General features: G+C 37.0%; 1 protein-coding gene across 1 annotated transcript in view; it reads left to right on the top strand.

Annotated features, from left to right (window-relative positions):
* The window catches only part of LOC116507684 (mitogen-activated protein kinase kinase kinase 20-like), a 123828-nt gene that overhangs the window by 53159 nt on the left and 56777 nt on the right, over positions 1 to 13892 (top strand). The window contains 2 exon segments of the mRNA XM_032216010.1: positions 727 to 813; positions 5309 to 5383. Of these exon segments, the coding sequence (XP_032071901.1) occupies positions 727 to 813; positions 5309 to 5383 (162 nt within the window).

Genomic DNA, 13892 nt, shown 5'->3' with positions numbered 1-13892 from the left:
GAAATATGTTTTGGGAAATCAAGAGAGGCAGTTACTTTTGTAAATATAATTGCTTGCCTGGAAAAAAGAGATTATTGCTCTTTTTGACATAACCAATTATATTATCCTTTGATATAATGGTGGAATATCATCCAAATAAGGATGATATCATACTGAGGTCATACTGTACTGTACTGTAAATGTATATGTCTGTTATTTGGCTAAGTATGCAATATAATTAAGAATAAAATATTGTAGAAAGTTGGTATTAACAATGAAATAGTTGAAAGATAGAAGCTATTTTGTTGCTTACATATCTGTTTGCTATAATAACTATTTTTTAAATTTTAGACTTAACTTTAGAAAGAACAAACCCAAAGACTCTAGTTTAAAGTACAAGTCAGAGTACGTTCCTGAAACGTTTTCTAGTATTTGTAGTTGAAAACAAGAACTCTATTTCTTGACTATCTCAACCATCGAACAGTGGAGGTACAAAACAATATTCACAAAATCCAGTTCCCGGCTCTCTATCAGTATTTGTTAAATAAGGGTTCATTATTAAAAATAAGAAATATTCAATGTCAAATTTGTGTAATTCTCTTAAGTACAAACATATATCCAAGTTTTAGCTAATGAGCTTTGATTGCCTAGTAATTGGATACAGATCACAGTGCACCAAGGTTTAATAATATATTTAAAATACAAAATACAGTAATAAAATCATTTTTCTTTTTTTCCCCATTCCAGGTTCTCTGGGAGATGCTAACAAGGGAAGTCCCCTTTAAAGGCTTGGAAGGATTACAAGTAGCTTGGCTTGTAGTGGAAAAAAACGAGGTAAGACTACGTTTCTACATTCAGGTACATAGATCAGAAAACAGTGTTGGGTTTTGCAAAAGACTTTTTCATCTTCCTCAAATTGAAAGTAAGTTCACGCGTATGGAAAGATTAGCAGTAGGAGCTAACACAAAGGGTCAAAGTGATGTTATTCCTCATGAATGGACCCTTTACATCTAATTGTTGCAGCTTCACGTCGTGATGCTGTAGATCAAAAATTATACAAGTACTGTACTAGCTTCTCAGTCTCAATTGTAAAACCTGGGGGTTTGTTCTTAGGGATGAAAGAAGCCATTGCGTCCAAGGTAGGAGAACAGTTTAACTCCATCTCCTGCATTTAGGACATCTTTATACTGGCCGGGAGTTGATCTATCTGTAAGAGACCTTCAGCTACTTCAACTTAACTCTCCCAGCAGGAGTCACTATAATACAAGAAACTGCCACTTAGATGAGGATTTCAAAAATAAAAGAAGATAAAAATAGTTTAAAAAGAAGAAAATTACAGTTTTGCCACCCACGTTCCTCAGTCCATTGAAGATGAGCTTCTCAGTGGAACTGGTAAGGCTATGCCATAGTTGCAAGCCTCCTCCATGCCGTGTCTTTCCACTTCAAAAGGACTTCAGTGGCGTAAACACCCTTTGTACGTGTCCCCAGTGTTGCTTTTCTTCCGGCTACAAATTGGAGCTTTTAGATAGTTGAACATGGGAGTGCATATTTGAACACATGGTCTCTTTAGTATCAAAGACAGGAAGTGTCGTTTTAAAGAAGAAATAGCGTGGTGGCTTTATTGCATGCAGACAACATTTACGATTCCTCCTCTGTCTAAGTTGGCTGGAAGGTTGGGTACCATTATAAAATAACTTAGGCAATTTTGTAGTATGACTTCTTGGTTTCTTTGTTTTTATTGCTGGCTCCCCTAATATATTGTAAAAGTCTTTACATACAATAGATTTAATTCTCATGTTTAAAAAAACAGGAAGGAATTAATGTAAAACATGACGTTCTCACTTTTAAATATTCTTTCTGAAGTATAGAAGGCCTGTGATATCTGTGAATCAATGTGGAATAACCAATTTAGTTTGGATGTTCTGTCGCTCGCTCTAAATTTGTATCTGTTAATCTTGAAATAATAAGATGTAGCCAGTATCGTTCTTATTTTTTAAGCATGAGGAAAGTTTTATTTGATTTCATCAAAATAGCCTCATCCCAGCCAATAGACAAGCATTAAGCAAGAAACTTCCCTATCTAGATCAACGCTCTGATCTTATAGTTGGATACAAGATTTTGGCATGTAACAAATGTATAAATACTAGGTCAATTCTGCCACTTCACGTTAATTTCCTTAAACTGGGTACAATCCAACCCAAATTAAACATATTAGTTGGTCATCAATACTTCGAAAAAGTCAAAAATATTAAGAGGAATAGCAGTGGCTACAACTGAAGTGCTTATAGGTTCAGTAGAATAACACAGTAAATATAGAAATAGTATCATAGCAAAAAGTTATTATACTGTGTATGCTTTAAAAAAATTGATTTCATTTTTTTCTGCTGCAAAAAACATGAAATATCTACAGCATATATTCTTTGTGACATTAAAATAAGCCCTAATAAAATGGTTGAATGTCTGAGGCACTAGCCTCCCAGTGAATTGTCACTCTGCAAAGTATGTCTTCAATTCTAAGTAAGTTAGTCATGCTTTAGTTCCATTGAAATCAATGGCACTAAATTCACTATAATTAACTTGATTTTAATGGGCCTAAAACATGACTTATGATATGACATATTGACTCCACCACCTCATAATTAATTGCATTGAATTTACACTGTAAAGAAAAACAGATACGAAGGGCTGTCTATAGAGACTTCTATTCTGTCAAAGACTTACTTAGAGTCCAGATGAAATTCATAGTTAGAGATTTGAACAAAGAGTTTTGGTTCAGTATATGTCCATTTAAATTATACTAGCTTTTAAATCAGAGATCATTAAGTCTGCAGGTGCTACTCATATATAAGTCACATGGTATAGTACTGGGTAAGAGTTATTCCTGAGTAGAGAATTACATCTCCTATACAATGCCCATATCTTTTATTATTGTTTCCTTGATAATCTCAGGTTCTTTATTAGAGATATACATTCTGTCAAAGGAGATTTTATTTAATATCAAATAAAATTAATATCACATTATTAAGACATGCCACTTTTATTAGAATATGACTGTCTTGAGGGTCTACCCGATGAATAACATTCTATTCCAGCAAGTTATATGTAAGTAATGAGTTTAGTAACTCATTTTCCATCTCTGGAACTATGAGGGTGAGAGACAAATGCCATGGCTAGGTGTATTTTTAGTGAAATGACCTACTTGAATATCAAGTGTCAATGCAGTTTTGTTTATGCCAAAGGATTTGACTTCTGATAGCCTTTATAATATTCATGATTTAAGGATTTCTAATATTACATGACTACTGTGTACATTTCTTCTTTCCTGTTTTCCATTTTCTTAGCATATCTTCTTGGTTTTCTTTTTTAAAATAACATCTGTTTGGAGCACAACAGCTATAAGGTTTTGCAATACCTAGTATGTATACAAATACAATGATATATTTTATTTAACTTACTCTATATGCTTCTTTGAAAAGTGTCATTTTAACCACTAAGCTGAGTTGTGAGAAACTGTAACTATTTTTTATAATTATATCCTTCTGTTAATCCACAGAATTAGCTGTAATTTTTCCTGTCTTCATCCTATAGATGAAGATATTAACAGTTATCTTTTTCTATCAGCAACAGCGATACAATTATTCTTCTTATCGTGGCATTTCCTTTATTATCAATAGCATAGTAACAAATATGCAGACATTCTAGTTATCAGAAAACTGTAATTAACGCACTAATATATTCCTGTTAAGCTTTAGTTTTAAATAACAAGTTTTTGATTCTGATAGGGAGTTGGGGGGTTTATCTCCAATAAGCAGATATTGTTGTTTTGTTATTTATCATCCATTTTTTGGTTAGTACTTGCCTTTTTTCCCCATCACAGTCTTTCCTAATCTTGTACTCTGTTGGCCAGTATAAACTGGATTTTTATGACGTTAATTCATCATTTAAATGCTAGAATGCTTTATGGTTAACTTGACATGATAATTACTATACATATTTAAATTGGAATGATTATTTTAAGTAGGATGTGGATCACAAGACCTCTTAACATCATTTAACACTTATTTTAAATAATTAATAGGGCTATGCATTCTTTGAAAATGATTCAGAGAAGCTCTTTAGGACTTATGTAAGCATGGCATCTTACTAGTCTTCATTAAAGCAGACTGCTGTTTTCAGTCTTCTGTGGAAACCAGAAAAAAAATGCTGCTACTTTAAGGAGCTGACTCATTGTACTCTCAACGTATCTGCATTTTTTCCAGGTTTATGTGGAGGCATGAAAACCTGTAGGCTGTTATTTTGAATAGCAGAGACACGCTTTAGCTTGTACTGTGTAGTCCAAAGCGCACCATCTCATTTGTTTTCAAAACAGTGTAGAAAACAACCAATGAAGAAGTATTGAACGTGCTCTAACAAAAGAAAGATGGGTTTAAAGTGAATCAAAGTAAGCAAGAATATTTCAGGAGTGATTCAGAAATTTAGATTCTTTAAAACCTTGTGAAAATAGCTATACATACTTCATGCTATATTGGGTATGAAAGCAAGAGAAATGTAATGTAATTTTAAAAGGTTTTTAGACATTACAGGGATATAGTTCTAAAAACCTTTCCCTAAAAAAAAGGTTATACAGTATTATTTTTCCCATAATGGTAATAGATTTAGGAAGGTTTTCCCCCCATAATATAACCGCAGGATCAAGTTTTTTGGAGTGCATCCATATTTTTGGCATTTGAAAACTGAGTGTTACAAAGACCGAAATTGCTGTTGTTTATTTATTCATTCAGTTTATATACCCCTTCTCATATCTTAAAAAAATACCTTGCGTCAATGGTGCAGTTAAACCTGGCTTTGTACATATGTCATTTCACACAAAACAGAAGAGTATACAATACAACATGTGTAGTGTTTATCTTAGCAGCAGTGATCGTTTGATCTTATTGCTTCTCAACCTCTTGGGAAAATAATAGCTTGGTATACTGTCACCATTCTCCTTTCAGGCATCGGCATTTTAGTATGATGTCCTCTGCTCTGTTCTGTTTTTATGGCAAGCTCTGATCTATTTTTAGTTCTATTGCACCCTGGTAAAATACGAAGATCTTCTTCATATTTTACATTTTCTAAAATTTGAAAGTGTATGGATTGATGATAGGTTCTTCATTTATGTCACAGGTGTGAAACTTGCTGAATTATGTTGCCATCACATGATGTTTTGTGATGTTTTTCTCATTTGCGGAGCTGGAGTGGGCGTGCGCTGTGCGTGATGCATCTGGCCCATGGGCTGCCAGTTTGACACCCTTGATTTATGTTCACTACTTTCTTCCTTCTATTTCAGAGACTGACCATTCCAAGCAGCTGTCCTGGGAGCTTTGCAGAATTGATGCTCCAATGTTGGGAAGCAGACCCAAAGGTATTTCTTTGGACTGATATACCATTGTGTTACGTTTACAATTAAGTTTATCAAGGGCCTTGGTGGTGCAGTGATTAGAATGCAGTACTGCAGGCTAATTCACTGCTCACTGACAACAGTTCGATCCTGACTGGCTCAAGGTTGACTCAGTGTTCCATTGATAAAATGAGGACTCAGATTGTTGTCCTTGAAGTGAAGAATGTGACATCATAAAATCATATAATGTAAAGGTCAGAAAAGATCTTGGAGATCATTACATATATAATATAAATGCAGATAAAAGAAAGGATACCAAATTAGGACTTTTGGCAATCTCCGAAATTAATGGGCAATAGCTTGTGTTTCCGCCTGAATTAGCGTGTGTATAACTGAATCCAGAACTCTTAGCAGAATCAGTGATAGGCCAAGAAAAATCGAGTGTTGAATTTTTAGATGCTACTTTTATTTTGCATTAAAAAAACCTTTTACATCATTCAGTATTTCTGAATATTAAAACACATTTTTATCAATTGACAAGTTTAAAGCTAGGATAATCCAGAATTTAACACCAATGGGATATATTCCATTTTGGTATTCCTTGCATCTATTGGTTTAATTCAGAAGTGTGTATGAATTTGAGTGGTGTCAAAAGTTACATCCAAAATTGGACCGGGCAATGACATTTTTGTGAAGGAAATTTTTAGAGTTCTTTAAAAGAATGATAATAATTTATTAAATTTGTATAAACCACATCCTTAACCTGTCCCAAAGTCTGAAAATTTGGACCCTGGCAAATGCTGCTGGTTATCCTGAACGCTTATACTCCTGCTACATCCAGTCCTTACCCATGTCTGATTGGAAGGAAATATGATGCAGAATGAAGAAACAGACTTTTCAATGTGTGCGTCTGCATTTAGATTATGCTTATACTATTCCTAAAAGCATTATACACTAAAGTAATCTTCCTCAATCAATCTTCTCCTGTAAAATGTGACTGGCAAAAACCAGCTATGTATAGGTCCTACTGCAAAGGTTTGGGTACAAAATATTGTGTGTGAACCTGTCATAAAATGAACAGCACAACAACTGTTTAGTTTTAAAAGTTATAATTATAATGGATTATAATTGGGTTATAATCCAATGCCGATGGACCAAAAAATGACAAGACAGAACACAAAAACAGAAAAAGAAATACCTTCTCTTAATTGGCAGTTCTTACAGAGAAGAACACTTGTCTCATTTTGTTATACACATACACACAGACACAGACACACAGACACACACACACAAACACGTGTGTGTGTTTTCGTAGATTTTCACAGGTGTAAGTATGCTGGTCTTGTTGCATTCGGGTCTTTTCCTGTGTAAGACTGAGGTTGTCTTGGCAACATTTCGGCGAGATCCCACTTGCCATCTTTAGGCTGGTGTTTTCGGCTTCGTGCTTGTGCGAGCAAAGCATGATCGAAGCTGCCGTCTTTCTATAAATATTGGTAGGGGTGTGTGGAGTGCTGGCTTTGTTGCTGTAAGCGGGTTGGTTGGCTGTGTTGTTACATCTTGATTAGTTGGTGGAGTTGATGTATGCAGATTAGTTGGCTGTTTCGTAACATCCTGTGTGGCTGAGGTACTAGCTGTGTGCCCATTAGTCTTTTGTGTTGTAACGACCTGGGTATTGGGCTGTGTGATGACATCCTGAGCTCTAGTGTAGTGATATCCTGAGTCCTGTGCTGCAACATCCTGGGAGGTTGGCTGCGTTGTAACATCCTGAGCCTTTGCGTTGTATCCTCCTGAGTTCTGTGATGTAATGTCCTGAGCAGATGGCTGTGATGTAACATCCCAGGCTTTGGTTTGGCTCTGGATTTATAGTTTTATAGATTTATGTTTGTTTGTTTATTGGATTTATATGCCGCCCTTCTCCCAAAGGACTCAGGGCGGCGTACAACATTAAATTCCATTGGGGTTTTTGTAGATTAGGATGTCCAGAAAGGGAAGTTGGTTGTTAGCTTCTATTTCCATAGTAAATTGTATTTTGGGGTATAGGCTGTTGAGATGTGTGAGGAAGTTGTCCAGTTTTTCCTTCCTGTGTGGCCAAATTACGAAAGTGTCATCTACATATTTAAGCCAGAGTTTGGGTTTGGGTTCAGATTTATCTAAGGCGTTGGTTTCAAAATGTTCCATGTATAGGTTTGCGATGACGGGTGAGAGGGGTGATCCCATAGGTGCTCCTTCTATCTGTTTGTATTTTTGTCCATTGTGGATGAAGTATGTGTTGGTTAGGCAGTGGTTGATCAGATCTAGGATGTGCTTAGGGGGGTTGTATTTGTTTTGGATAGCTGTCAAGGCTTCTTTAATAGGCACTTGGGTGAAGAGGGATATGACATCAAAGCTCACAAGTAGGTCGCTGGGTTATAGGTTTTGTTTCTTTATTGTTTCTATGAAGTGGAGTGAGTTTTGTACGTGTGAGGTGATGGATTCTGTAGGGCTGAAGTTGTTTGGCAAGAAATTTGGCAAGATTCTGTAGAGGTGAGCCTATGGAGCTGACTATGGGTCTGAGTGATCTACAAAAAAAACCAATGGTTCCCTAGCGGATGGCAATGGCACACCATCTACCGGAAAAAATATAACACTAACAGCTACTTAAACGCACAATCCCATCACCACCCTGCACAGATCAACTCTGTAGCCAAGACAATATAGCAATAATAATAATAGCAATAACAGTAGACTTATATACAGCTTCATAGGGCTTTCAGCCCTCTCTAAGCGGTTTACAGAGTCAGCATATTGCCCCCAACAACAATCCGGGTCCTCATTTTACCCACCTCGGAAGGATGGAAGGCTGAGTCAACCCTGAGCCGGTGAGATTTGAACCGCTGAACTGCTGATCTAGCAGTCAGCCTGCAGTGCTGCATTTAACCACTGCGCCACCTTGGCTCATAGGTGACCCTCATCTCCAGAACCAAACGCCTAGCATTTGAAATTGAAAAACAATTACCAACCTAATCCAAAAGGAGACACCAAGAACCGAGACACAGAACAGGACAACGGCATCGCCTTCCTCCCTTACATCAAAGACACCACAGATAAAATCAGCAAAATTCTCCACAAACACAATATCAAGACTGACCAAAAAATAGCCAACATCTTAAGAAACCCCAAAGACAAGATCCAGCTAGAAAACCAAGGAGTCTACGAAATACCATGCAAAATCTGCCCTGCCACATACATTGGACAAACTCATAGGACAATAAATGCACGCACCTCAGAACACAAGAACACAGTCAGAAAAAAAGAAAAAAACTTCCTCCCTTTTCCAGCATCTTAAAGCAACAGGACATGAAATTGATTTTGAAGGAAGCAAATTAATCTCCAGAACTGAACACTTCAACAAGAGAATAATTATGGAAGCCATCAAAATAGAGAAACATCCCCACAACATGAATAAACGTGATGATACCTCCCGCCTACCAGATATCTGGAAACCAGCCCTAGTCAATAAACGAACCCCACCCACCACCCAGGTCGTTACAACACAAAAGAACAACGGACACACAGCCAGCACCTCAGCCACACAGCATGATACGAAACAGCCGACCAATCTACAAACATCAACTCCAGCTACCAATCAGGATGCAATTATACAGCCAATAAACCCACTTACAGCAACAAAGCCAGAATTCCATACACACCCCATCAAGACTTATAGAAAGATGGCAGCTCTGACCACGCTTTACTCGCACACGCATGAAGCCGAAAACACCAGCCTGAAGATGGCGAGTTGGACCTCGCCGAAACATTGCCAAGACAATCTCAATCTTACACGGGAAAAGACCCGAATACAACAAGACCAGCATACCTACACCCATGAAAATCTATGAATTTATATATGTATATATAAGTGTATGTATAAATTGCATTTGTGCTGATAAATAAATAAAGGGAGACTAGTATAGATCTATTTCAAGCTATTTCGCTCTCATCAGCTAGCCATATCCTTACTGGGATTAGAACCTGTGCTGTACTGCATCTTAGGCAGATGTGTTAACCATTAAGTCACAAGTACATTGTGACTTTATACATTTAAAGTCACAACCCCTGGTATGCCCAAATATGGGAGGAAGTTTGGTATGGCTAGCTGATGAGAGCTAAATAGCTTGAAATAGATCTATAGTAGTCTCCCTTTATTTATTTATCAGCACAAATACAACACAAATGTAACAAAGACAACAATAAAAATATTGGGTTTCTGTCTGGATGGTCTCTTGTGACGAGCCGATGGACAGAGAATGGAAGTAGTAAACTTCCTCCCATATTTGGGCATACCAGAGGTTGTGACTTTAAATGTATACCTATGTTCCCTGGCTCAGCTGATAAGGAGAAGAACCTTGTGGCTTAATGGTTAACACATCTGCCTAAGATGCAGTACAGCACAGGTTCTAATCCCAGTAAGGGTATGGCTAGCTGATGAGAGCTAAATAACTTGAAATAGATCTATACTAGTCTCCCTTTATTTATTTATCAGCACAAATACAACACACACACACACACACACACACACACACACACACACACATATACATACATACATACATACATACATACATACATATATATGTATATATATATAAATGTTGTTTGACATTTGAAATAAAGAAATTGTCTCTCCTTTATAATGTGAAAATCACTTGGATCTGTCTAGGAGAGACACCTCAGCATTGTTCCTAATTGTTTTTGTGCACCCAAATTAAAATGCACGTTTTAATTGCCGCATCTGTAATTTTAGCAGAAATGGTATAATTACAGACGTGATGCAGAGCGAGTGTGCCTCATCCCTTTATTATGTATCCACGTTTTGGTTTCCACCTTTTGTCTTAACCTTGTCTGGGGTCTGTCAAACAGACTCGCGGAGGCAATGCACTTTTGAGAAGCATTTTGCTAAGACTTTTTCAGTTTTCAACAATTATCCCACTTTTTGCACTGTGACAAAAGAAGCTTTAAATTCAGAAGAAAATGCGGCGAAATTATGACTGCTTTGTCTGAGTCGATTAAGATTGTCTTGGGCTGTGCATAGCCCCATCTTCTTCTGCTTTGTCACTGGACTTCAGGATGACCTGACTTCCCATATTACAAAATTCTATTGAAAAAGTATAGAAAATTCATATATTAGCACAGTTATGTAATTTTTATGATTACACCAGATTCTCCCAGATTTTTAGAGTTGATGTTGAGTGATATTTTACTATCAAACTGTAAGTGGAAATTTCATACACTTTTGGGAAATGTCTGTATGTTGTGCTTGGTGTAGACCAAACATCTCACATTGCAGAAATAAAACATGGGCAATTATATCATGTTCAAAATGTCATGATACTATATGAAATAGGTAGGAGCTGCCAAATCTTTCCAAATTTTATCATTTAATTGGGTTAAGACTCAGACAGTAGGAAAATTATCTTCCTCTCTTTTTTAATTGCAGGTTTCAATCTTCTTTATAAATATTTTTCCTTTAATGACTTTTTTTTAAAAGAAAAAAGAGTTTCACTTTTCTAGCTTGATCCAATATTTTTATTCTGGCCTCTGCATTAAAAAAATGGAGGAGTAATTATTAAGCAAACAGGCATATAAAACTCTACTTGTGTGAGTGAATCAAAATTGCATTAAGGCAAAACAAGCTCAGAAGCCTGATGAAAGTGTTTTTTTATATTATTTTCAGGAGACAAATGATTTGCACAACCAATAGGTGATTTTATGTTTTAATATGACACTCTTCCTGCTAAACATAATCAGAACAGTTTGTGATTTACACATCAAATCATATGCCATCATAAAAGGTCACTATCAGTTTATAAAACACCAACAGAGGTTTTCTAATGTTTTAAACCCATACTAAGTCCAAATCCAGAATGGCCAAAAACACTTTGTTAAAAACGGAATCATTAAAACTAGGGACTATATATGGAAAATTGCCAAAATAGTAATTTCTGGTAAAAGTTACCTCAAATGGAAATTACAAGACTATTTCATCAATTTTTCCACATGGGAAATTCCTACTAGTATGTAATAGTTGTTTTTTCATTGTAAGATGCAGATGGAATTATAATTTACCTTTTGGGGCATAAATTCTGTGAAGCCCTATCCATCTTCCTGAATTGGATGTAGCTGTGCAGTCAGAGCAAGCATTATTTTTTTTCCTCCTTGTTCCCCAAAATTGGAATTACATTATTAGCTGCTTTAATGAATTGCTTTGTGTTTTAGTTTCTTTCCACCACACAATGCGTTCACCAGTAGCCATTTAGCTTTACAATTTATGTTGCATGTTTAAAACTTAAAAAAAACCCCACAAAATAATAGCAGATTTCTAATAAAAATATAGAAAAATTGTAAGGAAAACACTAGTATATTTTGCTTATTTTAACATAAAAAGAAAATTAACCTGCCTTCCACTTCACTAAGTGGGGATACAATAGATTGGGATGCTGCTATGCATTGAATAGAGCAGTGAGTGCTGAAACTGGGGCGCATACTGGAGCGCCGGAACCTGGAAGAGAGCAGGTGGCTGGTGCGCATGTACGTGGCGGCCAACTGCTCTTCTGGGTTCCATCACGGGCATGCGCACTGGCCAGCTGCTCTCTTCCAGGTTCCAGCACGCGCATGCACAGACGCCAGCTGGTCTTTGAACACCAGGTGGCCAGTACACATGCATGCGCTGGAACCAGGAACAGCAGCTGGGGATGCCGTGCATGCCCATAGAGAGATGCCATCACGGGAATAGAGAGTGCTCACTTCTGAACCTCTTCCTGCTGTGGGGAATGAGTTTCTTAATTTATTTTGCATTATGGTTCTTTTATTTACCTGCTGACTCCAACATCAAAGTGAACTTGATTTGAAGAAAACTAATTTAAAAGAGCTATGGATTCAAGGAGATTTTAGGAGTTTATTGGTACTGCGGTTTCAGGGAGAGGCTTCAGTCTTTCCTGTTGCCTCCAGTAATATACCTAAATATAGCTGAAAAATTGGTTTCCGCTCCCTCTCAAAATAAGGTGTCTGGTGCTTTGAGTTGATAGTGAAAAGAAACCTGAGCCCTGGGCCTGTATGCTTTTTCATTTTGTACAGTTCTTACATAATTTTTTTTTTCGGAGTTAGGCTACTAAAAGTCTACTAGAAAATAAACACGACAGCAAAACAAGCATTAAATTCAATGGCTGAACATTGATGGAGGAGGATGCATTCCAATAGGGACCCAATAATGGAAGAAGTTGAGTTGCTTGTAATATTATTTCAGCGATTCAGGAGGAAATCTTATTTATTGAATGTGTATTAAAAAGATTAAGGTTATAAAATCAAAGGGAACAGAACAAAAATATTCAAGAAGTGCTAGCAACAAAGAAATTACCATTACCTCCAACCTTCCATTTTCATTCCCTAAGGCAGGTGCTTCTCAAACCTGAGGAAATGGTCTCAAATTTGGTAAAAGTGTTCCTTCTTTGGGTATCCATACCCAATCGTAACAGGAACATTTAAATTGACATATTTTGCCTGGACTGGGTGGAAAGGACTTTCTGATAAGCATTTTTGGGTAATGAAGGGAAAAGTTTGGAAAGCCCTGCTATAGGACGTCCTTTGTGCTGCACCTCCATTCTGTGGTGTTCTGGTCATGCTCCAGAGCAGTGTTTCTCAACTTTGGTAACTTTAAGATGGCTGGAATTCAAGCCCCAGAATTCCCTGGACCAGCACAGTGGCTGGAGAATTCTGGGAGTTGAAGCCCATCCATTTTAAAGTTGCCCAGGTTGAGAAACACAGCTTCAGAAAGATTGTACTGGCATTTTTCTGCTTAATAGATTTCCTGGCTCAAGAAAAAGAGCAGGATACAGAGAGTGGTAAGGACAGCTCAGAAGATTATAGGAAGCTCGTTTCCTGTCATTCAGGATACTGCTTATAAGCACTATGTGCTTAGAACTGGAAGCATTGTTAGAGACCCCACACACCCACTTCATGGTCTGTTTCTATTGCTCCCCTCCGGGAGGAGGTTTTGATGTATCTCTAGCAGGACTACCAGATTCTGTAACAGCTTTGTTCCTTATGCCACCAGTCTTATAAACTCTCAGAATTCTTTTCCCCCTGCCATGTATATGTATACATTCGAACAAGACTGTGATGTTTCTCTGTCTCATATATGTGTGTGCATGTGAGTATATGCATCATGGTTATACTTTGAAAGCTGAATGGAATGAAATTTCCTTTTAATATATGCTGATTAGTGTATGTTTAAAGTGACAATAAAGTTGTATTCCTATTCCCGTTCTGTTCTGTTCTGCCCCGCCCCGCCCTGCCCTATTTTATTAGCAGGATAATCACTGGAAAAACATGACATGATAACCAAGTAATAACTACATTATGTGGACCTCCAATAAAAGGGGTACCTTTGCAATTAAAAATATGGAAACAAGCAATGTCAAGGATTGGTCAAGTCATTCAGGCTTCCTTACAAATATCTTCAGATAGCAACAACTGCAAAGCCGGAATAATGGGGCAG

The sequence above is a fragment of the Thamnophis elegans genome, chromosome 1, assembly GCF_009769535.1.
Source record: "Thamnophis elegans isolate rThaEle1 chromosome 1, rThaEle1.pri, whole genome shotgun sequence".
Lineage (NCBI taxonomy): Eukaryota > Metazoa > Chordata > Lepidosauria > Squamata > Colubridae > Thamnophis > Thamnophis elegans.
This window is presented reverse-complemented; position numbering and strand designations above follow the sequence as displayed.